The sequence below is a fragment of the Lithobates pipiens genome, unplaced genomic scaffold, assembly GCF_037356315.1.
Source record: "Lithobates pipiens isolate NorthernLeopardFrog02 unplaced genomic scaffold, aLitPip1_a1.2 Scaffold_3, whole genome shotgun sequence".
In the NCBI taxonomy this organism is placed as follows: domain Eukaryota; kingdom Metazoa; phylum Chordata; class Amphibia; order Anura; family Ranidae; genus Lithobates; species Lithobates pipiens.
In genome coordinates, this window is record NW_027507790.1 from 284,615,804 (window position 1) to 284,641,166 (window position 25,363).

A 25,363-nucleotide genomic window follows, 5' to 3' on the forward strand; every position below is an offset into this window, starting at 1 on the left:
TATTGATTGGACCCTGGGCAAAAAAATGCCCCCCACCCCCCAATGAGATTCCACCCTCCACCTGCTCTGAGACATACAATAAATAGCAGCTAGACTTAAAATCAATTTACTATATCAGATCAGGCAGCAATTGCGATTGGTTGCCAGCTGTTACAGCATATCATTACTGCTTACTGACTGGTTGCTAGAGGTTACAGGACTCATTACGGCTCACTGATTAGTTGCTAGAGGCTACAGCAAATGATTTCTTCATGTTAATTGGTTGATAGAGATTACTGTACAGTAATACTGCTCACTGATTGGTTGCATATCAATGCCACCAGCCACAGCTGTTTGCTTATGAATGCCGGTTATTTGTTATGTACACAACAATAGGGTAGAGCTGGGCAGCAATAGTACCAGCACATCACCCTGAGATATCGGAACACAGCACGGGACAAAAACATCAAGGGACAAGGGAATTTAAACTGGGATAGTTGGCAAGTATGAAGCAGCTGCTTTGGGCCCCACAACAATGACAGGGCCCAGGGCAGCTGCCCCTTTTGCCCTGCCTTAAAGACGGCCCTGTTCATACTATGTACTGGTATATATATCTATATATCTATATAATATATGTGTGTATTAAAGTGGTTGTAAACCCTTACAAACCACTTTGACCTACAGGTAAGCCTAGATTAAGGCTTACCTGTAGGTCCAAGAAATATCTCCTAAACCTATACGGTTTAGGAGATATTTGCCCGAAGACAGGCACCGCTGTCTACGGCGCATGCGCCGTAGACAGCGGCGCGCAGGCGCACTGAGCGCGGCATTTCCAATAATGGAGCTGCCGCGCGTGTCGGCTCCCGTGCGCATGTGCGGGAGTGACGTCATCGCGGCTCCGCCGAATGACAGCGGCGGAGCTGCGAGACCCCCCCGAAAAGATGGATGCACCGGACTACAGGGGACAGCGGTGACATCGCTGGCTCCTGTGTCAGGTAAGTGACACATAATGGGCTACTATGCGATGCATAGTAGTCCATTATGCTTTGCCTTTGCAGGGAATGAAAGAGGAAGTAAACCCATCAGGTTTTACTTCCTCTTTAAATGTAGCAAGACATACCTGCTTCTACAGAAACAACAATTTGATTATCATTAAAATTTGGCTTGTAAATCTAAATTGTAAATCATACCTTCTGGGGTTCTAGTAAACACGTCTGCTCTCAATACCCTGAGAATGCTTCCTTTATAGGGCTCTTCACAGTATGACGTCACCGTTCTAACGGCCAAACACCACTTTCTTTTTTTTCTCAAAAAAACTTTATTGAACAAGACATCTTTCACACACTAACAGACAATCAGCAATCAGTCTTTTTTTTTTATGTTTATTATTTATTATTTTTTAATAATATATGGCTATTATTTGGTTCTAAGAGATTGACCGTAATGAGAACATATATTGGCATTTGATAACCCATATATATTGTATAAAATGTACAATACAATTATTGTGAATAATAGGTGGGCTGATTCATTTATTAAGGCTGTGATAAAACAATAATTGTTATTAAAAACAAATAGATGAAATTTGATATCACTACAGCAATTGTACATGGTTGATTTGACAGAGATAGATGAACACCGTGCAGTAATTGATATGGCCACCAGATGGCGAACACTGCCCTCCTTGCCTTTCTATCTTACCGACCCTAACATTGTTTATACAACGGAGTTCCTGTTTGTTCCTGACTTCCTCTCTATGGTAGGATGTGAAGGATAGCATTGAGCGGAGCGGTGGGGGTGCGGTGCCGGTGTCAGGCAGGAATATGGCGCAGGCTCTGTCAGAGGATGAGTTCCAGAGGATGCAGGTAAGGGGAGCCGCAGCTATTGGGTGACGTCACTCCCAGCAGTCTATGTGACGTCATTGTGTGCCTGCAGACTGAGGTTGGAGAATGTAAACAACATCTTGTGTCTGTCACCCCCTTCCTGATAAAAGAGAGGCGAGGAGAGCTGTGCTGTCATCAGCCATTGCACTGCTGATGTCATTTGTCTCTGTACTAGTGATGTCATATGTGATATCCCACCCAACACTGGTCATGTCACTGCACCTGTTATGTGTCATTGTCCTAGTGATGTCACTGCTCCCAGTAATAATCATGTCATGTGTCACTGCAAAATAGAAATTTGGTTTACTGATTGTACCCGGCGCTGAGGATGTCGCGCGTGCCGGCTCCCAGCGCTGAGGATGTCGCGCGTGCCGGCTCCCAGCGCTGAGGATGTCGCGCGTGCCGGCTCCCAGCGCTGAGGATGTCGCGCGTGCCGGCTCCCAGCGCTGAGGATGTCGCGCGTGCCGGCTCCCAGCGCTGAGGATGTCGCGCGTGCCGGCTCCCAGCGCTGAGGATGTCGCGCGTGCCGGCTCCCAGCGCTGAGGATGTCGCGCGTGCCGGCTCCCAGCGCTGAGGATGTCGCGCGTGCCGCTGCTCCCAGCAGTAATGACAAGTGCTGCTGCTCCCAGCAGTAATGACAAGTGCTGCTGCTCCCAGCAGTAATGACAAGTGCTGCTGCTCCCAGCAGTAATGACAAGTGCTGCTGCTCCCAGCAGTAATGACAAGTGCTGCTGCTCCCAGCAGTAATGACAAGTGCTGCTGCTCCCAGCAGTAATGAAGTCACAGGTTGCTGTTCCCTTTTAATAAAGATGTGTTGCTCTTCCCAGTAATAATGATGTCACTGTCCCGTCATTGGTTGTCACACATCTCTGCACTGGTTTAATGTAAGTCCTGGTGGACTTGGTATGACTTCTCCTTTCTCACACGTTGCTGAGTACCGGAGATGTAGTGTAAATCTTCTGGCTGGCAGTGATGGTACACAGTGTGGTGATGTGATTGATGTCACTGTGATGGGTGACAGTTTTATGCCTTGGAATCATACAGTGCAGTCAGTGCTTTGTGTTTTCTATCTCTCTAGCTGGCATCACCAGTGCCTTTTTATTTTAGGGTAGCTGACAGCTTGACACTGATAGGACAGAACCCAAATCAATCAAGGAGGGTACAGCTGTCAGATGTGGGTACACCTGAAGGTTCATCTCTAGTAATGACTTCTATCTGGAAGTCATTATAAGCTGGATCCGGCTTCTCCATGGCACAGGAGCTGTTGGCATCACCGATGATCGGCAGATGTCACTGAATTGACAGGTTGCCCCCTCTGTACAGCAGATCTCCACCTTCACTGAATCTACTTCTCTTTGCATTGGTAAGAAAGGTCTCTGTAAATTCAATCATTTCTTAGACATGTTCTTAGTGAACACAATGTATAGGGATATTGACAATAGTAGTATATCAACACACGTAGGCTGAGCTGGATGGATCCGTGTCTTTTTCAATCTTGCCAATGATGTCACTGAATTTAAAGGAAGGCAGTTATCCTTTCAGTGAACTGTCATTTGCTTGGGTTATAGCTGGTCTTGTGTGCAGCACCGTGGTCACTTTAGAGCCAAATCATGGCCAAGATGGCGCCGTCCTCAGCTGTAAAGAATGGAAGGGTTTAGTTCCACTTTTAATTTTTGGCAATTGAGCTTTTTGGATGCTGTAATTATTTTGTAGAGATATTTGTTATATCAGAACTCCAGCCGAAAGTAAGTTAAAAATGGAGAGCCCACTAAAAGATAAAATAAAACCCAGCTTTTATTACAGTATTCACCTTCAGTTCACTACTTTTTAACCTTCAAAGCATTTTTCTGCCACTAGATATCTTCAGTCTGATCAGCATCATTCACCCCACTTCCTGTAAGCCCAGGGTGACTTGGACCTGCCTCAGCCTATGATTGGGTCATAAAAGGAGAAGCAGCACAGTGATGAGCTCATCTCCCTTTCACTTTGCTTTATCCTCCTATCAGCATGCTTAGGGTCAGCACATGACCTGATTAGCTATTTGTACTGCTTCTTCGTCTTACTCCAGCCCTGCTGTACAGAGAGTGCAAGAGGTTGATATAAGGCTAGATATATTACTTACAATGTTTGCATTTATAACCCATCTATGGAAACGACACAAATATACCCTAGCAGTGGGGTCCACTAGCACTGCAGGGTTAAATACGTGTAAATTCTATGGGTAGAGGAATAAGGGTTAATACGTTGTTTATTCTTTGCACTCTCATCCTATTGCTGATGCCCTGAGCGGTCCCTTGCTTTCCTCTCATACAATGCAGAACTGTTGGCTCTGTATTGTACTTGATGATGTCAGTATGTGATGGATGGAATGTCTTAAAGTGGTTGTAAAGTCTAAACGTTTTTTTACCTTAATGCATTCCTTGCCTTTGGGGGTGCCAGTCAAAATCAGTGAGCCAATGAGGAGAGAGAGGGGGGCGGGGTCAAGCCGAAGTTCCTTGTCTGAATAGACACACGGAGCTGCGGATCAGCTCGGTGCCCCCATAGCAAGCAGCTTGCTTTGGTGACACTCGGCAGGAGGGAGGGTCCAGATGCGCCGGCAAGGGACCCAAGAAGAGGAGGATCGGGGGTCACACTGTGCAATTGCACAGAGCAGGTAAATATAACATGTTTGTTGTTTTTAAACAAACAAAAAGGAGACTTTAGTATCATTTAAAGCAGAGTTCCACCCAGAAATGGAACTTCCTCGGATCGGATTCCTTCCCTCCTCTGGTGTCACATTTGGCACCTTTCATGGGGGGGAGGGGCAGCAGATACTTGTGAAATCCAGTTATCTGCTCCCACTTCTGAGGAAATATCACTGCAATCTTGTGCGGTGAACTACGCAATGTCCGCCCCCCCGCTGCCTTCTGGGAGACACACAGGTCCCAGAAGACAGCAGGGACCATTCAGAAAGAGCAGAGTGACTTGCACATGCCCAGTAGGAAACAGGCTGTGAAGCCGCAAGGCTTTCCTTCCTCTTTCCCTTAGTAAGGATGCCGGCGCCTGCACTCGGATCCGAGGAACGGGTCGGCTTCGGGTGCTGACGTTACACGCTCCCAGGACAGGTAAGTGTACATATATTAAAAGTCAGCAGCTGCAGGATTTGTAGCTGCTGACTTGTCATTTTTTTTTATACAGGCTGAACTTCACTTTGAACTGAACATGCAGATAAGCTGGAGGGGTCACTGAGCTGGGGATATATCAGATCTATAGAGGTTTGGGAAGTCAAATAATTGTGTCCCTGTATTACAAATCTGTAACCATAATGGCTCCAGTGTGTGCCGGTATTTTTCTCCAGTTTAATATTAACAGAGTATTCCTGTTATACATGTTACACACAGCCCCGGCCAAATGTTTTGTTTTTATAAAGTTTGGGAAGGAGATTTAGGGCCACAGTCGTTGTGTTTCACTTCCCTGTTGCCCATCCCTCTTCCTTTTTTTTTATTTTTTTTTATATGGTTGATGTAAAGCAGGGGTCTCCAAACTGCGGCCCGAGGGCCAGATGCGCCCTTTTCTAGCCTTTATCAGGCCCTTGGGGCACTATTCCTCCCACTGACACAAAGAATGGGTCACTATTTCCTCCACCGATACCAATGATGGGATACTATTCTTCCTATTAATAGGCACACTACTCCTATTGACCACCAACCCTGAGGCCATATTTATTCTCACTCATGCCAAGCCCGTGACATTTTCTGCCCCTGCTGGCTACAATCCGGCCCTCCTACAGTCTCAAGGACAATAAACTGGCCCTTAGAAAAGTTTGAAGACCCCTGATGTAAAGGAAGTAGATGTTTGATGTCACAGCGATGGTCAGGGGAGCTGAATGACAGCTTAGCCTCATCTCATCCATTTTGTTCTGCCCTCATATCAAGCAGACATGATGGAGACTATCGTGTTTAAGAGGCCTTAAACATGATACTTTCAAAATATAGTAAACCTTAATTTTATCACTTCAATTCTGGGCACTTTTCCGCCCTTCCTGCCTAGACCAATTGTCAGCTTTTAGCGCTGCCACACTTTGAAGGACAATTGCACGGTCATGCAACACTGTACCCAAATTAATTTTTTATCATTTTGTTCACACAAATGGAGCTTTCTTTTGGTGGTATTTAAAGTGGGGTACCCCCTAAAAAAAAAATTTAAAGTCAGCAGCTACAAATACTGCAGCTGCTGGCTTTTAATAATCGGACACTTACCTGCCCCAGGGTCCAGCGATGCGGGGGAACGAAGCCCCCCCCTCGCTCCCCGCTCCGCTCGCGGCGCCGTCATGCATACTGTGGGCACCCGGCTGTGGCTTCACAGCCGGGCACCCACTGCGCATGCGCGAGCGGCGCAGGGCGCCGTGATACGCCGTACAGTCACCTGGGACACGTGACAGGTCCCAGGTGAATGTGCGGCGCGAGGGGAAGTGATGTCACCAGCCCGGGCAATGAAGAAGGCAGACTACGAGGGACCCCCTAGCAACCGGTATTTAGAGGTGAGTAAAAATTTTTTTTTTTGCCAATTATTTTTTTTTGATTTTTTTTTAAGAATTTTAAGTAGTTTTATTTTTTGGGGGGCAACACCACTTTAATCACTGCTGGGTTTTTCATTTTTTGCTAAATGAATAAAAAAAGACCTAAAATTAAAAAAAAAAATCTTTTGTTTCTGTTATAAAATTTTGCAAATAAATAAATAATCTTTCTTCATAAATTTATGGCCAAAATATATTCTGCTACATTTCTTTGGTGAAAAATAACCCAATCAGTGTTTATTAAATTTAGTCTGTAGGAAAGTTAGAGTCCACAAACTATGATATATATATATAGATCAATCCTGATGTACTGTCGGCCATCTCATTTCTTGAGGCCCGAAAATGTCAGGCCAGTGCAAATATCCCCCAAATGACCCCTTTTTGATATGTAGACAGTCCAAGGTACTTAGTAGGGGGCATGGCAAGTTTTTTTTTTTGGAAATGTATTTATTTTTTTACATACTATCACCAGTACAGTATCATCATAGCATCGTAGCATCACTGGTGTGGTGGTGATCAGGGACACTGACTGGATGACTGTACAAAAAAAAGTAATAATAATTTTTTTGCAATTCTTTTTATTTTAAGATTTATTTTTTTACCCACTTTGACCACAGCAATATAATGTTAACATAGTAAACACTTAAAAGAGAAGTATGAGATTACAAAAAAACAAACATACATACTTCGCTGTGTGGATGCAGCATAGGGTCAGTCACCCGCCGACTCTAAGAACAAGAACCAAGCAAACATATGACCCCTGATTCCTCAGTCTTCAATGAGCTGTCAGTCACCGGCTCTCTGCTCTACCTCTCCAGAGCTCATTGGAGTGCTGGACACAGGGGGGGAAGGGAGCTGTTGGCTCAGGCTCTCAGCGACGTGTCGAGAGGCTGAGCTTGCTGCTGGTCAGACATCTAGGTGGATCCCAACATTATTGTTGGGATTCAGCCCTTTCTCTACTGAATGTGGGTCACAGGAGTGTAGAACTAAGTGCACTTCTGTGACCCAGAAGATAAATATGGCTGAAAGAGCTGTGGACATACTTCTCCTGCCATACTCCATTCAACACAAAAAAGATGCTTTGGCTTTAGATAAAGTACACTTTTTTTTTAAAAGAACTTGATCTAACAGTCTGTAGTATATGCTGTACAAGGAAATGTGAACACTCACTGTGCAAATGCCGACTTTGCTTGGTGTCAGAGATCAGGCACATCCACCCAAATGCAACATGCCCCTTTTATTCCTGGGATTCTAAGGTGTCTGCATATGTGGTATAATGGAGCTTACCTGAACTCTGAATAGGTGTAGTGTGGACATTTGTGTAATGGATATGGCCCTAGGTGTGTACAAGATGACTTTACAGTAGGTGGGCAGTGCTAGATCCCAGCACCTTGTAACGCCTTTCCTCACACTCATGTCAGTTGTCTATGTGCTTGTGACAGGTTCTCTTTCATTCCTCGTGCAATGGTTTTCACTTTTATTACCCTGAGGTTTTGTATGCTCACATGTTTTGCCTAGTCACATGTTACTGAATGAATGGATGTTCTCAGTCCACTGCAAGAAGACTTTGATATCAGTATTCATATACAAGTCTGTTGGCGAGGCACAGCTCTTTGTCTAGGGTGAATAAAGGGGCAGGAAATAGAAAATACAAAGAAATTAAAATGGAGCTCTGTATACAAAACTTAATTTGTTTGGACAGAGTATGGAAGCGTTAGAACCTCTCTTGGGTTTTCATAGCTCTGTATGTCCCTGCTGAAGAGTTTCCCCTCATTTCCTGCCCTGATGACCCCTGTCAATAGGATAGATGGTGAGGAAGAAAGGAAACAGACATAGCAGTGGTAACACATTTATGAAATAGAGTGGGGATTGTCCATAGACTGGTGGATGGGTGAGTGCGTGAGTCTGCGCCAGAGACAGGGTGAGTAGAGCGGCCAGTGCTGATTGGGCGTCCATACTGTTGGCTTTGCCTAAGCTGGACTTGTGTTTACAAGCTTTACCCTAAGCCTAAGGCCTTCATGGCATCTTCACATGAGTCTGATTGCTTCAGCTTTAGTTGTTGGCTCATTTAGAACTCCTTGCATGTCGGTTCTGCTTTTGACCTTTATGTTGAATTCTCTTTCTCCTTCTCCACAGGCTCAGCTACTGGACCTCAGAAGCCAAAACTATCAGCTGTCGGACAACTTGCGAAAAAACAACCAGGGTGAGCGCAGCTCCTTCCGCAACCCCTCCCAATGTCTTCCTCAGCCTTTGTATTCATTTCTAACTGTACCTCCTCTATGCTAGCATCTGTTCTGGATGTCTTTGTCATTTTACAAATGCCTTTTTTGTAATTCTCAGAGCTTACATCTCTTCGGCAGAAGCAGGCAGCCCTAGAGAGAGATTTCCTGAAAGCTCAAAAGGTAACTTTTTAAAGTTTACGTAAAGCAGACCTTGCATGAAAATACAAGGTCCTGTTATTTCTAGCTCCTCACCACTGATTTAAACAATACCCCTAATTTAAACACCTGTGAGAAGGGAGCAGGGCATGGCTTACACTGGATGTGTGTCTATAGCTTCAAACAGCCCAGATTGAGAGCACGCCCACATGGGTGCCCCCTTAAAAGAGAATTATGGGATGGCTTCAGCACTGATCCTAGTTGTAGCTATCCCCTGACCCCTCTAAGACTGAGAACTGAGCTGGTCGCTTAGCTCTCAGTCCTTAGACTGCAGAAAGCCAGTGATTGTCAGTTGCCGGCTCTCTGTTCTGCCAGTTCTTACTATAGTCGGCTGACAATGGGTTACAGGAATGCAGAAATGATTGCACTCCTGCAATACATTTTAGAAGTATAGCGAAAAAAGCTTTGGCTACACTTCTCCTTTAACAACCGGCTTTCTAAAGGGTCAGTAGTCAGTGAGGGTGCTTTTATTGAACAGCAGATGGTGTTTAGTAAAATTTTGCAATTAGGTTAGGGGAATCCATGCTGTTCTGACTTACAGAGGTATTGGCAGAAAACTTGTTAAGGCTTCATTCACACTTGTGCAACTTGCCATGCAATTTTGGACATCAGAGTTGCATGCCAAGCATTCTCCATATTTTCCAATGTTACCCATTCATATATAACACTTCTCTTCAGAGAAGCCTACCCTACCCACACCTAACAACTGTATTTTCATTTTCTCCATCAGCTCATCCCCCACAGTTATTACCTTTTATTTCAACTTGACCCTCCCTTCTAGATTGTAAGCTCTAACAAGCAGGGCCCTCTAGTCCCTCCTGTATTGATGTGTACTGTAAGTGTACTGTCTGCCATCATGTTGGTGCGCAAACTGTTGGCACTATATAAATCCTGTATAATAATAATATATGCGTGATCTAAAGTTGCAGCAACTTCATAGTAGTTCATACATTACTTTAGTCTGACTTTCATGCAACCTGAGGGCCATAGACTTCAATGTTAACCCTCAGAAGTTGCACGAAAGTCGTACCTAAATGTTATACAATGCAGCTTGTGTGTAACAGTTTTCCATTATCGCTGCTCAAAGCCAAAGTCGTATCCAAGTTGCACCCATCCAAAGTTGCACTCCAAAGTCAGCGCAACATTGGAGTTGTACAAGTGGGAATGGAGCCTTTATGTTCTGTTAGTCAAGGTTTGAAGTGGAGCACAGGATCCCTTTTTAAAGTAAGAAAATGCATGCATAAAAAACATAGACAGAGCCCAGGAATTGCTTTTCAAAGCCTACACACATTTCATGAATGTTACCCTTCCCTTTGTGCAGTCTCTGTTGAGCCTTTTAGTTACTTACAAGTGTTGCTAATTTCTTTACAGGCACTCACCAAGAGCAAGAAAGCCCAGGTAAGATCCTGTGTTCAGTACTTGGAAATTCATCACGCTGAGCCTGTGTACCAGCAGGTATTAAAGAAACCTATTTGCTGTAATATGAGCAGGTATGGAAGGCCTAGCACCCTTTTCATTATGTAGGTTTTAGGGAAGGTTGAAAGAATATGAGCCTTTACATCATAAATTAGGATAATTCTGCCAATGTCCATAGCCTGCAGGAAATTAACTTTTAAAGTATTACTAAACCCTGGAGCCTGCATTCATTATATCTGGTCTCCCACAGTATACAGAATGTGGAAATGCAATTATTTTAGTAAATATAAACTGATAAATACCCGTTTTCATCAGCAGTCTTGTGACTTCCTATCAGTATCCGGCCGAGCACTGGTTAAAGCTTGTAGGAGGAGCTCTTCTGTTCTCTTCTGACTGTCCTATGAGGCTGCATGACCCCTGACCCTCTGTCTGGACAGTGCTGATTGGTCCTGTGCTGATCACATGCAGCCCCTCTCAAAAAAAAAACAAAAAAAAAAACTCTCCTGCAATACACAGCAAACTGAGCATGTGCAGAGTGCCTCCTAGGTCCCTGTTCTATCAGCAGATTGAGTGGGGACAGTAAAAGGAGGAGAGGATCAGAGAAGACAGGATCAAAAAGCCTTTTTACACAATGCAGAGGATTAACCCCTTAGGGCTACAGTGAGTATAACAAGCATGCTTTAGTTTATATACAGACTGATTTTACTGTTGTTGGTTTAGCAACACTTTGCAATTTTAGGTCACAGTAAGAGGTTTTCTTTTATAGATGCCTCCACGGCTTCTAATACCTCTACCGCACGCCCCTAGGTACCCTGTTGCTTTTTGGAGCCCTTGGAAATACCTGGTTTGGTTTGGAAATACCTTGTTTGGGGTAGAATGTGACATTCTCCTTTTCCTCCCACTATACAACTTGCGGTGCCAAACCTGAGTATTGTGACGTGGGGAAGGTCCGTAGTTCTATGTAAGCTCTGATACAGGTCTATATGGAGCATACAGGGTCTTCCACTCTAGCAGGTGGAAGGGGCAATAAGGGAGCTCAGTGGAGGTTGGCTATGAAAATAATTTTTTTTTCTTTTTCAATTTCGGGCAAAATTACTTTAAAACAGATTTTCACCCTGAAAATGAACTTTCCCTCCTCCATAACTTTCCCCTGCTCCACTGTCAGTCTTGCTATGCCTCATGGGACTTGTAGTTCTGCAGCAGCTGGAGGTCTGCTAATTGCATATCCCTGGCCTGCAGTCCCCTAGTGCCTCCGTGGTTAGATGAGCACTACAGTCATTCCATTCATTAAAGTGTAAGTTCAGCTTTACAGAAAATCTGTAAGGTGAACTTACACTGGACCCCCTCCCCATCCCCCTCTTCCCGCTGTACTGTAGTCCAGTGATTTCCCCCACTGTCAGACACCAGGATGCTGCTTTACTAGTCTGGGGATTTGAAATCCCTGCAGCTTAATCTCTTATCCGTACCTCTCTGTGCGTATGGATAGGAGGCATTTTAATTGGTCAGCGCCATCACATGGACGATGCTGACTAATCAGACTCTCTCTACATCATCCTATTAGTGCTGGAGGAGAGGAGAGAAATCCAGGAGGTTTTCAAATTCCTGAACTTGTGAAGTGGCATCCCGATGCCTGACAGCGGGGGATCGTGGCACTCTGGTACAGCAGGATGGGGAGGGGTGTCCAGTGTAAGTTCACCTTACACAATTTCTGTAAAGGTGAACTTACCCTTTAAAGGAGGGAGAGGGGGCAAGCCTAGTGGCACAGCATCAGGGTTCAGTGCCTGAAACCGGAAGAGCTGGCTGCCTCCCGATAATGTGACAGGAGAACATGGCATCAGGGGACCCGAGTGGTGGCTGCAGAGAAGTGGATCTCAGCAGGACAGTGCTGGATACATTGGGTGGGTGAGTATCTTAACTGTGAGTAGCCCGGCATCAGATAAGCAGGGAATAAAAGTAATACAAAAATAGTTAGAGGGTGCAGTTCTGTTTTATAGGTGATGCCTCTTAAATGCACTAAAACCTTCATCACTGGAAGGACCAAGCAGGGTATCTGCATCTTCTTCCCTACTCCTTCACAGCATTAGATTTACTACTGCCACATGTATACAATGTACTTGGAAGTGTTCACCTAGTTTGTATGCTGTTATTGTACAACTTTGGTGCTTTTACTAAATCGTCTCCATCTTCTGTCATATAGGGTAAAGTATTTCACTTATCTGTCTAGTGTCCCCTTGGCTGTGTACTGAGATTTGTGAATCAAGCAGATTGATTGACATATAGGGTGGTCATCTGTTTCTCTCACCACAGGAAGTGGAAGCCTTGCTAGGTGAGAATGAGATGCTGCAGGGAAAGCTGCACAGTCAGGAGGATGACTTCCGGTTACAGAATAGCACGCTAATGCAGGAATTGTCCAAGGTAAGTAGACCTAGACTTTATGTGCTACTTTGTGTGTCTTTTTCTTGCTCTTTACACATTTTCTTTATGGGTTTGCAGCTCTGCTCCCAAATTGAGCAGCTGGAGGCTGAAAATCAGCAGTTGAAAGAGGAAAGTCGCTCTCCAGATGGCATCCCTGGCATTACAGAAGGTGAAATGAGACGACTGCAGGCGGAGAATACAGCACTGCAGAGGACAATTGGATGTATGAAATACAGAGCATAATTCTCTATGAATTTTACTTTTTATTGCATGCAAGTGTTCAGTTCGGATGAGAACTGCGGTTACTTTGCACCTTTTATTCTGACTTTTTAAAGGATGCTAAGTGTAAGGTGGTTCTAAAGTCTATATATATATTTTTTTTTTTTTGCCTTAATACATTCTCTGCATTAAGGTAAAAAAAACTCCACATTTCCTATTTTACCAAACCTTATTCCTAAACACTACTCTAGCTCTGTCTCAGGCTTCAACACCGCTCCCCTCACTTCCTGCTTTCTCTGGAGAAACTGAGGGCAGTGGAGCCATGGGCTTCTGCTGCTGTAAAACCAACTCCTGTGAAGAAGGAGCAGGGGCGTGGTTTATTGTGCTGTGTGAGTCTATGGACACAAACAGCCTGGTTGGGAATCGTACATGCACGATTGCCTCTTTAGGACTAGGCTTGCTAAGGGGGCTCCTGAAGTAGGAAGAAGCTGACAGTACTGGCAGGAGACTCCCCAAAGATGAAGGAAGCTTTGAACCCCCCCCCCCCCCCCCCTCCTTAGACTTAGATCCCCTACCTCTCTGTTGAGCTGCTGGAAGTAAAGAAAATGGATGATACTTCTGGGTATAGAGTAGAATGTTGCACACTCCCCTTCTCTAATGTGACATCTCTGTTGCTTGGTGTTTTTTGACCAGTACTGTCATGCAGGGTGGAGGTAATTCTCAGCTCTGTATGATCTCTGACTAGCCTCTTGTCACCAAATCTCATATCTCCATGTCATTTGAAGTGGTTGTACCGGAGTAATGCTTACAGCTGCAGGCATCATCCTGGTACTGTTTGTTAGAGCCAACGGTTAGTTCTCTTGTAATAATAACCGATGCGGCTTAGCAGTCGCTCAGCTTACAAGTGCAAAGGAGGGATCCCTCCATAAAGAGTACCTGCCGTTTATTCTCTAGGGCCTCAGCCCTAATGTTTTGTGGGTTCAAATAAATTTTCTAGCATAAAAATTTACAAATTTTAACATGTCAATAAAAAGTGCCAGAAAATGCCTAGTCTTCAACTGGCTAGAGTAACATTGAGCTTACACAGGGTTATCCTTTCTCCAATCCTAGCAGCTGAACGGAGCTGTGATGATTTAAACAGTTTAAAAAAAAAAAGGCATGCCGGGAATGCTAACTGCACATTGGTTGTGCTCTCAGCCAAACTATCAAACCATCCAATGGCTGGTGTCATAACGAATCACATGTGCAGCACCATAGCAGTTGAAGATTAAACAGAGGCAAAGATGGCTGAAAACGACAGGGGAGTTTACTTCCACTTTAAAGCAAACTGGTATGTTTGGCATAGGCAAAGCACAGGCTTTCTTTAAATTGAAAGAAACGAACTGACAGCTGTAAATAAAAGTAGGCACATAGAAGTATGTTCTTTTTGAAGTGTTCAGAGGGCATTGAGTTTTTGGGGTGCTGTAATATTTAAATCAGATTTTTGTTCCTGCATACAGGCCTAGGCCTGCCCCACGATAAATGTCACCCGTTTGGTTGATAAGTCCATTTATCAGAGTTTAGGACTAATAGGAAGACATAAGGAAAAGAGTACAACATTAGGAAGTGAAATTTGAATTTGCTTTATGGTGCTCTTAAAGTCATTTCTAGGTGTGCATTTGTTTTATGCCAGTTTCACTGTGTCAGTATGTTTGTCTGATTTTTTTTTTTTGTTTTGCATTTACCCTGAGCCCTTTCTGTCACACTGTCTTATATTTTTTCTTGTTCTTCTGTAGTGAGCATGGGTTACCTTTATACTTTCAATCCCAGTCTCTGTTTTTCAGCACTTCATGAGCGTCATGAAAAAGAGATTGCCTCCCTGAAGGGTCAAGAATCTCAAGCAAATGGACTTCAGTGCACAGACACAGAGACAGGGGATAAAGTGTCAGTCACAGAACTTGATGGACAGGTTTCACAAGATCAGGTAACCTATCATATTCACCCACCAATACTATCACTATACTAATAATAATGGGTTTGTGATACGTCTGTGGGACATCGTCTATCGTTTTACGCGATACAAGTCCATCTCAATCTCAATTGAAACAGAGGGTCAAATGTGATGGGAATAATCTTTAAGGGCCACTCCTGCTTCATTGTTTGAACTTTTTGTAATTGTCAACATTTTATCCCACACAAGGGGGCCTTAAAACATTTCTCAAATACGATTTCCTGGTATGCATATTTTTATTCATAGTGGTTCAGCTTGGACCAATGTAACTATGTCTATACTATACCTAGCCGATGTAGACACCACAACTCTTGTGACCTCTACTGGCTTTGGAGTTCCATGCTGATCTGCTTCTCTGCCGCATTCTGACAACAGGAGGGCAGCCACTCTGTATGGGTGTCATTCAGAGAATGTTTTAATTTTCTGAATTAATACAAAATAATTTTCTGATTGAATGAGTTGGAAAGACGGGGCATTTGTTCAATCAGAGAACCCTATGCGTTCATTCAGAAATTGCAGCGCATTGTTTGAATGGTGCCAGTGTCAAGCAGCCAACCTCATGGTTTCAGAATGTAAAAGTCCAGCCACTCAGCACGGGACCCAGAAGCAAGAGGAGATCACTGGAGTAACCTTGTCTACTTCAGTGATTTTCAGCTTCTGGGTGTATTGGCCAGGTATGTTATACACATAGAAGGAAAAAAAAGGAAATGGCGGCACTTGCCAGCATAAAATAGTAGTTTTATTTCAGATCCATTCAAAACGAGGACACAGCCTGCACACACATCTCCTGTGGCTTAAGCAAACTCATTTCACACACCTGTTCTTTGGCATTGTAATTTCCTTTTTTTTTTCTTCTCGTTGCGGACCAAGGCTGTCACCGAGCAATTTCTACAGCAGGGGAGATCTCATATTTCACCTGGAGCGGTGCAACTTTTGTGTGTATTTTGTATGGTCTACACATAGTTACATTGGTCCAGCTTAGACCAATGTAACTATGTATAAAACAAGCTGCAACCTTATACAGAAAGTACTTATTGGAGAAGAGCTGGAGACTCTTTCAGCCTGCAGCCTTGTTGGGATATGTGGTTTTGCTTCAGATTAAGAGCTCCGGTTGATGAAAGACAGATATTCTGTAAACCTAAATTTTTGTCAGCTATTTCCTGGATCACAGTGGCACAGTTATTTAGTGTCTGCCTGTTTTTCAGGATGGTGAGCCACCAAGGAACTGGCAGCCAAGAGGGGATAATCTTCAAGGTCAGTGCACTTAAATGCAAAACATCCTATAGGTCCTGTGCCTGTGGGCTGCAATAGTTCTAAGAATGTCATCATTTGTCTCTAGTAACTGCTAGCACTTCCTCTATAGATGTATTTCAGGGGTGCCCAACCAGTGGCCCATGGAGCCCTCGGATGTGGTCCGGAACCTGCTGCTCTGGGATGGCGAGTCGGCAAGCCCAGGTCAGGGGTTTACCAACCTGCCGTTGCAGAGCATTAGCATTGTGAATGGAGCCATCAGAGGAAGCAAGTGGCTGCACAGCAGAGCTGCAGAGACCGATGCTTCCTGTATAGCGCTGGCTCCTGTCACAGGTGGAGTGATACCTAATACACGCCGCTTGGGACAGCAACAGCCGCCGATAACTGAATAGAAAACTGTTATTAAAGGTCAGTTTAATGCTATAATCACAGTGTATATAAGGCCATATCTATTCTACAGTTGTTACTGATCTGCAGGTGCAGAGCAGTGCACCTGCAGGTTACCTGCACTGAGCCATAGATTTCTCTTATTACCTGTTGTTGGTTTGGTTCGCTTTCTGAAAGCGCACCAAATCTCCTGAATGCAGGAGTTGAAAGTGCACCACACCTGTAGGATATAATAGAAGTCTATGGCAAAAGAAAAGATTAGCGCTAGTTAGAAATGGAGCTGCTAACAATTGAGGAAAGCACACCACCCTCTAGTGAAATAAAAAACTAAAATTGCATCGCTAGTGAATAACACACAAAACAACTAATGATCAACAATGTTGGCGCAAAATGAATCCCTTTATAGTGATGATAAATCAATCATAAGCTTGTCTAATCATATGATAGGCCATATATTAACCACTTCAGGAAGGATTTGCTCCTTTAATGACCAGGCCATTTTTTGTGATAGAGCATTGTGTCGCTATAACTGACATTCTCACAACATTGTACCTAAACAAAATTGATGTCTCTTTGTTTCCCCCATAAATAGAGCTTTCTTTTGGTGGTATTTGATCACCTCCTGCAGTTTTTATTTTTTGCGCTCTAAATAAAAAGACCCCCAATTTTGAAAAAAAACAACAATATTTTTTCTTTTCCGCTATAATGCACATCCAAAAAAAAAAAAATATACGTTTAGGCCAATATGTATATTATTTAGTTTACACAAAAGTTATAGTGTCTACAAAATAGGGGAAAGATTTCAAGACTTTTTTATTTTATTGTTTTTACTAGTAATGGAGGTAATCTGCGATTTTTAGTGGGACTGCAACATTGCGGTGGACAAATCTGACCTTAAAGCGGGAGTCCACCGGGACTCCGCGTTTTTTTTTTTTTTTTTTAAAAGCCAGCAGCTACAAATACTGCAGCTGCTGACTTTTAAATAGTGACACTTACCTGTCCAGCGCGCCCGCGATGTCGGCACCCGAAGCCGATCGCTCGCTCGGCTGCCGGGTCCCGCCGCCATCTTGGGTATGGGAATCAGGAAATGGAGCCTTTCGGCTTCATTTCCCGGTTCCCTACTGCGCATGCGCGAGCCGCGCGGCGCAATCCGGACGGTCCCCGCTGCCTCTGGGAGCTGTGTGTTTCCCAGCAGGCAGCGGGGCACTTGCTGAAGGGGGCGGGCGCTTGCGGAACGGGGCATAACGTACGCCCCATTCCGCAGAGAGCTAGCCCGGAAGTGGGTGCAGTTACCTGGATTATCCAGGTAACTGCACCCCCCTCCCCCCTGAAAGGTGCCGATTGTGGCGCCGGAGGGGGGGGGGGGATTCCGATGAGCGGAGGTCCATTTTAGGGTGGACCTCCGCTTTAAGTGACACTTTTTGGTAAAAAAATGTGACCTGATACAGTGATCAGTGCTATAAAAAAGCACTGATCACTGTCTAAATGACACTGACAGGGAAGGGGTTAACACTAGGGGTGATCAAAGGGTTAATTGTTCCCTAAGGAAGTGTTTTCTAACTGTCAGACGGACAGAGAGATCGCTGGTCCTGATGACTAGGAACAGCTGAACTCTCTCTCCTTCTCTGTGAGAACGGGGATCCGTCTTGTTTACCTAGGCAGATCCTCAGTTTGCCTCTTTACCGCGATCGTGGGTGACATTGAGTCCAGGTACCTCAGTTTGCACAGCCGGGCCGCCCTGCTGCAGTATATGTGCGGTGGACGGTCAGGAAGTGCTAACGTCCTCCTTAAATGGAAATATGATAAAAATGGCCACTCGCTAGACACAAGAAAACTCACATATAAATCAAACTGGAGATGCTTAAAGTGGAGTTCTGTCATTTCTGTTTCCTTTCAGGCATAACACTTGAACTAGCAACGCAGACGGAGGAGAATAAGTTGTTAAAGGAAAAGATACTCACATTACAGGTCTGTGATATTCCAATGCAAAAGATTAAACCATATTTTGGGATGGCTGTAGCTGAAGGAGTAGTTGCTGGTTGCAGGGCTGTCCCTCTGAGTAAGAAGGTGATTTGCCTCTGGGGTTTCCCGATAGATGTTATTGCATTGGCTTACCGTTAACGTCTGTGATAATCCCAATAGAAAAATAGGCCAAGGATTTTATATTCAAGGCATGGTGTTGTCTGCTTCATATACATACAGTGGGGAAAATAATTATTTGATCCCCCCCCCCCCCCAAAATGATAGATAAATGATGATAAATGATAGAGACAGAATATCAACCAAAAAAACGGATACAAATGTTATAAATTGAGTTGCAGTTCAGTGAGTATAAAAAAAACCTTTTTGATCCCCTACCAACCAACAATAATTCTGGCTACAGTAGGTGCTCATGTGGTACACAGATTAGTCCTGTCAATTTAAGAAGGTGCTCCTAACTACAACTCGTTATGTATATAAAAGACACCTGTCCACAGATCTTTTCATCCATTCAGGCCTCACCATCATAGGCAAGACCAAAGAGCTTATGAAACTGGATACAGGTAGCGCCAACCCTACATATACAGTATCTTTTCATGTGACAACACTGAAGAAATGACACTTGTCTACAATGTAAAGTAGTGAGTGTACAGCTTGTATAACAGTGTAAATTTCCCGTCCCCTCAAAATAACTCAACACACAGCCATTAATGTCTAAACCGCTGGCAACAAAAGTCAGTACACCCCTAAGGGAAAATCTCCAGATTGGGCCCAATTAGCCATTTTCCCTCCCTGGTGTCATGTGACTCGTTAGTGTTACAAGGTCTCAGGTGTGAATGGGGAGCAGGTGTGTTAAATTTGGTGTTATCGCTCTCACTCTCTCATACTGGTCACTGGAAGTTCAACATGGCACCTCATGGCAAAGAAATTTGAGGATCTGAAAAAAAGAGTTATTGCTCTACATGAATATGGCCTAGGCCAGTGATGGCGAACCTCGGCACCCCAGATGTTTTGGAACTACATTTCCCATGATGCTCATGCACTCTGCGGTGTAGTTGAGCATCATTTAGTGATACTAAATTGGTATCACCTAAAAACAATATATATATCTATATCCCTTCAGGGATACTAATATTGTGATCAACATAGAGATGGAAGGAATATGTGTGTGTGTGTGTAAAATATATATAAAATGTAGCACTAACCCCCGAAGGAGTTGCTGGTTTGATTGGGCTTACAGTTACCTTCTTCTCCTCGATTTACGTCTAGGGGTTTCCCGCGGTAGATGGCCCAGTAACTTTAGAGACTGACGACAGATCCGCATAAAGGGATTTTTATTTTCAAAAAAGTATTTAACGTACAGCCTCTTAAAATAGGATCCGAGGGTTAGGAGGAAAGTTCAGGTGCTCTTAGTGTCAAAGTCAATAATGAAGAACTCTCTTACTTTGACTAAATCCAGAGAATAGCCATTCACAGCTGGATGGTCACTAAAGTTGGATAGTCCCTCTCTCACAAGACCTAGCAGCCCACAAGGTGCTTAAATCAGGAACAAATCTCTGCCACAGACGTTGTTGTAGAACACATAGGAAACTAGGATTTGTAGAACACTTGTGTAATACCTGGATCTTTCAGCCGGTTTGGCGATACCCACGAGATTGGATTCACTTAGGTCCCTCAGCCTCACCAGGCTCTTGCTAAGAAGCCAACCCGTACGTGGCTTTCTTCTGAAGAGTCCTCCCCTGGATAGCTACGAAGTTCCTGGGCCTCTCCACAACCGGAGAAGGCACTGGACCACCTTGGAATCCTTCCTTTAGTTTCCTTGCCTCGGGCTAGCCAGCCCCGAAACATAGTTGGGTGGATCCGCACCCTAGGGCCATAGCCTTCCTGGGGGCTGGTCAGGAGGACCAGGACCATGGAGTCAGAACATACTTTCTGGACCAGAACCCCGAACCATGTGACATCCGCATCTTAACTACCCTCTCCCAGAAAGCACAGCAAGAGTGACACTCCCACTGGGCGGGCTCTGAGAGAAAGTAACCTTAAAGCACCCAACCAACCTTCTAGCAGGCATGTGGTTCCATGCCTGCTAGAAGAGACAGTGCCCCCAGTGGCCAGGCTGAACACCCTATAGTCCAGTCAGACTATATATATATATAATCATATAGATATAACATCTCAGTGTACATGAGCATTTTTACCAAAAAGGAGATGCATGGGGTCTACCTACCACAGTGACACGGGCAGTGACGCACCACTCTTAAAAAGCTGTGGAGTGAGAAATCATTGTTGAGTCTCCTGGATGACATTGAGTCCAGGAGAAAAATCCATTGGGCCTCTTATATAGTGCAGTCATATACAAACTCATATTGCCTGATTGGAGGGAAGATGAAGATAAAATATTGTTGCAAAAAGAGGCACAATGGATTATTCTCCTGGATTCAATGTAACTCAAGGGATTCAAGAAGGATTTCTCACTCCACAGCTTTTTATGAGTGGAGTGTCGCCGCCCATGCCACTGTGGTAGGTAGACCCTATGTATGTCCTTTTTGTTAAAAATGCTCATGTACTCGGAGATATCTAGATATAATCAATAATATTATCAATGCTAGATCTGTCATCCTTTAATGACGTACAAGTAAAATGAAGGATGTACATCTAATATAAAACATCAAAGGCCGAACTTGCAGCAAAAGCCGCCGATCCCAAACTGGGACACGGTGGTGTAGCGCCAGAATGTAAAGTTGCTCCCTATGTGTTTCCTGCGCATGCACGTCATCAGGCACTTTTTGTTTTGAAGTATTGTAGCTGCACTTTTTGTTGTTGCGTTGTATATTACTATATGCCACATTTTTTACTTTGTGTGTTTCTTTCACAAAAAGTTCTATAAAAATAATCTTTTAAAAAAAAAATCTAAAAAAACTGAGACAGCAGACTTTAGAAATGTAATATTTGTGTCATTCTCAAAACTTTTGGCCATGACTGTAGTATGGTGTACCTTCGTAATTTCCTTGTGCCTGTTGACTTTCCTTGTATGTTTCACAGTATATTTGTTTCTTACACAGGGTGATCGCTCGCGGCTACAAGAGGAGAATGCAAAGGTAACAGAAATCGACAAACTTTTAAAACAAACATCTGCTTTGCCAATGCAAGATGGCTCTTCAGGTTCTTTTTATTGATTTTTGCCCAAAAAATTTTTTTTTGCCTTTTGCACCCCTGCCACTCTTCTCATTTGCCATGAGTGAGAACATTAGACCCTGGGTAAGCTTCCAAGTAGCTCTAGTCTGAGCTTACACAGGGCTGAGATCTTTCTCCCTGCCCTATGCATAATGATGGCAGAACCACTGAACACCAGTGCTGTCGTGTGTGGGAGAACCTCTATACCCACAAGCACTCTGCATTTTCTTTGCTAAGCATCTGTGGATAGGAAAGGTGGGGTTGTATTGCTGGAATTTGGGGTTATTAAAGTGAAGTTCTTTCTTTATCTGCATGGGTGGGAAAGACACAGCTTTGTGTTACAAACAAATCTTTTACCCCTCCGCCTACTAAATGCCTAAGTACTGGGGGCAAAGCACCCCCCTCTATTCTCCAGTGATTTCACACCATAGATTCCAATTGTCTTATGGAAGATAATACTTACATCTTACGACAAACTCCAAAAGGCAAACCAAGGTATGGGCCAATTGGTTTGAGTTCAAAGCCTCTGCTCAATGTTTGGAGATTATTTCTAATACTGATATCTTGGAACAACCTCTAGACACCATCTTGCTAACCTAGTCTGTATTAATTGACCATTTGGCATCCCCTCTCTTCCCTTCCCCCTGCTTCTTCCTTGCTCTCTTCTTTTTCTCTCTCCCTTTCCCACCTATTCTATTTCTTCTTTTCTTTGGGTATGTATCCATGGCACATCCATTACGTCATCTGGTACTAGCATGTGTTCATGTCCTTCCCAAAATTAGACTCTTATGTCATTGAGGAAACTGGACTTTATTAGACCAACATTGTTATATCTTATTTGTAGTTTAGACTGCTTTCTTGATCTGTTTTTTTTTTTTCTTTATTTCATTTTGCACGATGCCTTGTCTTATGTATGTTTTTTGTTTTATTTTTTATTTTTATTCTTTTTATTAAGTTTTACAACACTTGAAGCAGCGCTAGGACAAAAAAAAAACACTTCTAAGACCACACAGGGCCCAAAAACAATATACAGCAGTGTACACCTAACTAACATAGTCCAGCTGACTCTAAAGTCTTATGTATGTTTAAAAAAAATTATTAAAATAAAAACTTAGTAAACAAAAAACAAATCTCAGTGTTTTTTTTTTTTTACCCTTTTTATCTGTATCCTTTCTGTCAGATGTAATAGTTTTAATTTTCTTGTTCTTCTAATAGGTATCAGAGAAACTGAAGAAGAAACATGACAGGTGAGTCAGCAATGAATTCGGGAGCAGGTCACATCTCAGGGGCTATATAGTGTTTCGATTTGGTACAGTAAACATATGTATCCCCAATGCATATTATTTTTATTATGCACTCTCCAAATTCAAAGCCATCACTGATTTAATTATCTTTTATGCACAAAAACCTGCACTGACAAAAATATGAATGCTGCCATTGCTGATCCGTCTTTCCAAAAATGCTAGTTGCCTGCTTGTCACACTGATCCTTTGGCTTTAACATTGCCCAGGTCCCTGAACTTGGAACATGCATGTTTATTTTCAGATGGAAGTTGCCAGCCTCTATATATATTTTTCTTAGTGCAAGCTTCCTTTACAAAGCCCTCAGAGCAACTCCTATAAGGAGGATACCCTTAAAGCAGGGGCTGGCTACTCATCGACCGCAGACAGGTGATGGGTAGATCACAAACACATCCTAGTGTTGCCGACCTGGGCAGGTGCACGCTCACCCAATTCTGGGTTGCAGAGGCAGCCCCCGCCCCTTGTATACATGGAGCAGAGAAAGCCTCTGGAATAGCTTGGGCGGGTTCAGGCTCTTCTCCGAACATTCCCCAGTTCTTCCTCTTCCACAATCCCCACAGCCCTCCTCTCCGATCCCAGGGGCTTGTGGGTTATACCAGGTAAGAAGGTGAAAAGGAGAGAATTGCCAGTAGGGCTTAGTGCCAGGACATGTATGTGTGCCAGTGCACCTTGCCTACGCCACTCTGCATTAAAAAACAACTGTGCCCTCATGATGCCCCAGACAATTTCCTCTTGACACCACAGCCCTCCTGATGCCCCAACACCATGCCCTCCTGACACCACAGTTCTGATGCCCCAGCACCATGAACTCCTGAAATCCCAGCCCTCCTGATCCCCAGTACTCCTAATCTCCCAGTACCATACTCTCTTGAACCCCCTGCACTGTTGCCCTCCTGACCTCAGCTGCACCATAATATTCTGTTCCCCCAGTACCATGCCCCCTAAACCCCTATACTGTGCCCTCCTGGCTCCAGCTCTATATACTATTGACCTCTGTACATTGCTGTACATCCTACTGACCTCTGCCCTACGTCCTACTGACCCTCTGTACGCTGCCCTGCATCGTACTGACCCTCTGTACGCTGCCCTGCATCGTACTGACCCTCTGTACGCTGCCCTGCATCGTACTGACCCTCTGTACGTTGCCCTGCATCGTACTGACCCTCTGTACGCTGCCCTGCATCGTACTGACCCTCTGTACGCTGCCCTGCATCGTACTGACCCTCTGTACGCTGCCCTGCATCGTACTGACCCTCTGTACGCTGCCCTGCATCGTACTGACCCTCTGTACGCTGCCCTGCATCGTACTGACCCTCTGTACGCTGCCCTGCATCGTACTGACCCTCTGTACGCTGCCCTGCATCGTACTGACCCTCTGTACGCTGCCCTGCATCGTACTGACCCTCTGTACGCTGCCCTGCATCGTACTGACCCTCTGTACGCTGCCCTGCATCGTACTGACCCTCTGTACGCTGCCCTGCATCGTACTGACCCTCTGTACGCTGCCCTGCATCGTACTGACCCTCTGTACGCTGCCCTGCATCGTACTGACCCTCTGTACGCTGCCCTGCATCGCACTACTGAGCCCTGTACACTGGCCTACATACTACTTGCACTGGCCAGAAATCAGAGCAGATAACAAGTACTGAAACTAGTGAAGAAAATCAGCCTGCAGTACCAGATGTTCTGCTTTCATGATGAACTCTGTCATCAGGCTTGTGGGGTGAAAAATTACTCCCCAGACATGAAAACAACGTGAATGAAAGTGAATGCAGCGTTTCTCACATAAACTAACTTTTAAGGTAGGCTAAGGTTATATTTTTACAGCAACCTTTGTTTTAGTAGATTTTTCTAGGTTTTCTTCATGCCGGCTTTACTTTTTTTATTGGGGGCTTGCTAGGTAATTTCTTAAAAAAAAAAAAAAAAAAGGGGGGGTGCTTCACCCCGGTGATCCTTGACTTGATCTCTTCAATGTTGTCCAGGTAGATTGCCATCTCTTAAAATGCAAAAGATCTCCACTCACAGCAGGTCCTTTTTAATTTTGTTATGTACCTCTTTCTCTTACAGCTACCTGCGGCTGCAGACTGACAAGGAGGCTCTGTACAATGACAGCAGGTGAGTAGTGATTTACTTGTATCCGTGGATCAGAGGACTTCCCGCTATGCTTGCTTGCTGACATTATCCTGCTTCCAAACAAGGACAAAAATTGAGGAGATTCAGCAGAGGAAAGAGGAAGAGCTGAAAGCCTTGACGTTAAAAAACCAGAAGCTTCAGCAGGATCTGCAAGGTGCTCAGCAGGTACGTGTCAGCAACAATGCCTTGCATTAAGGTTTTGTAGTATTTATTTTTTATGCATTCATCCTGAAAATTAGTTG

The 25,363-nt window shown here is 44.2% G+C and overlaps 1 protein-coding gene across 3 annotated transcripts in view; it reads left to right on the plus strand.

The window, feature by feature from the left end:
- Positions 1 to 1,696: 1,696 nt before the first annotated feature.
- LOC143941212 (GRIP1-associated protein 1-like) overlaps positions 1,697 to 25,363 on the plus strand; it is a 146,188-nt gene continuing 122,521 nt past the window's right edge. For 2 of the 3 annotated variants that reach the window (XM_077463255.1, XM_077463257.1), the window contains exons 1-13: positions 1,697 to 1,844; positions 8,554 to 8,620; positions 8,758 to 8,819; positions 10,227 to 10,253; positions 12,579 to 12,686; positions 12,765 to 12,909; positions 14,729 to 14,868; positions 16,101 to 16,149; positions 18,431 to 18,501; positions 21,576 to 21,611; positions 22,903 to 22,934; positions 25,056 to 25,103; positions 25,187 to 25,286. In XM_077463255.1, the coding sequence (XP_077319381.1) occupies positions 1,803 to 1,844; positions 8,554 to 8,620; positions 8,758 to 8,819; positions 10,227 to 10,253; positions 12,579 to 12,686; positions 12,765 to 12,909; positions 14,729 to 14,868; positions 16,101 to 16,149; positions 18,431 to 18,501; positions 21,576 to 21,611; positions 22,903 to 22,934; positions 25,056 to 25,103; positions 25,187 to 25,286 (927 nt within the window). In that variant the 5' untranslated portion in view covers positions 1,697 to 1,802. The remainder of the gene's footprint in view (positions 1,845 to 8,553; positions 8,621 to 8,757; positions 8,820 to 10,226; positions 10,254 to 12,578; positions 12,687 to 12,764; positions 12,910 to 14,728; positions 14,869 to 16,100; positions 16,150 to 18,430; positions 18,502 to 21,575; positions 21,612 to 22,902; positions 22,935 to 25,055; positions 25,104 to 25,186; positions 25,287 to 25,363) is intronic. The other variant, XM_077463256.1, reaches the window with a different exon arrangement.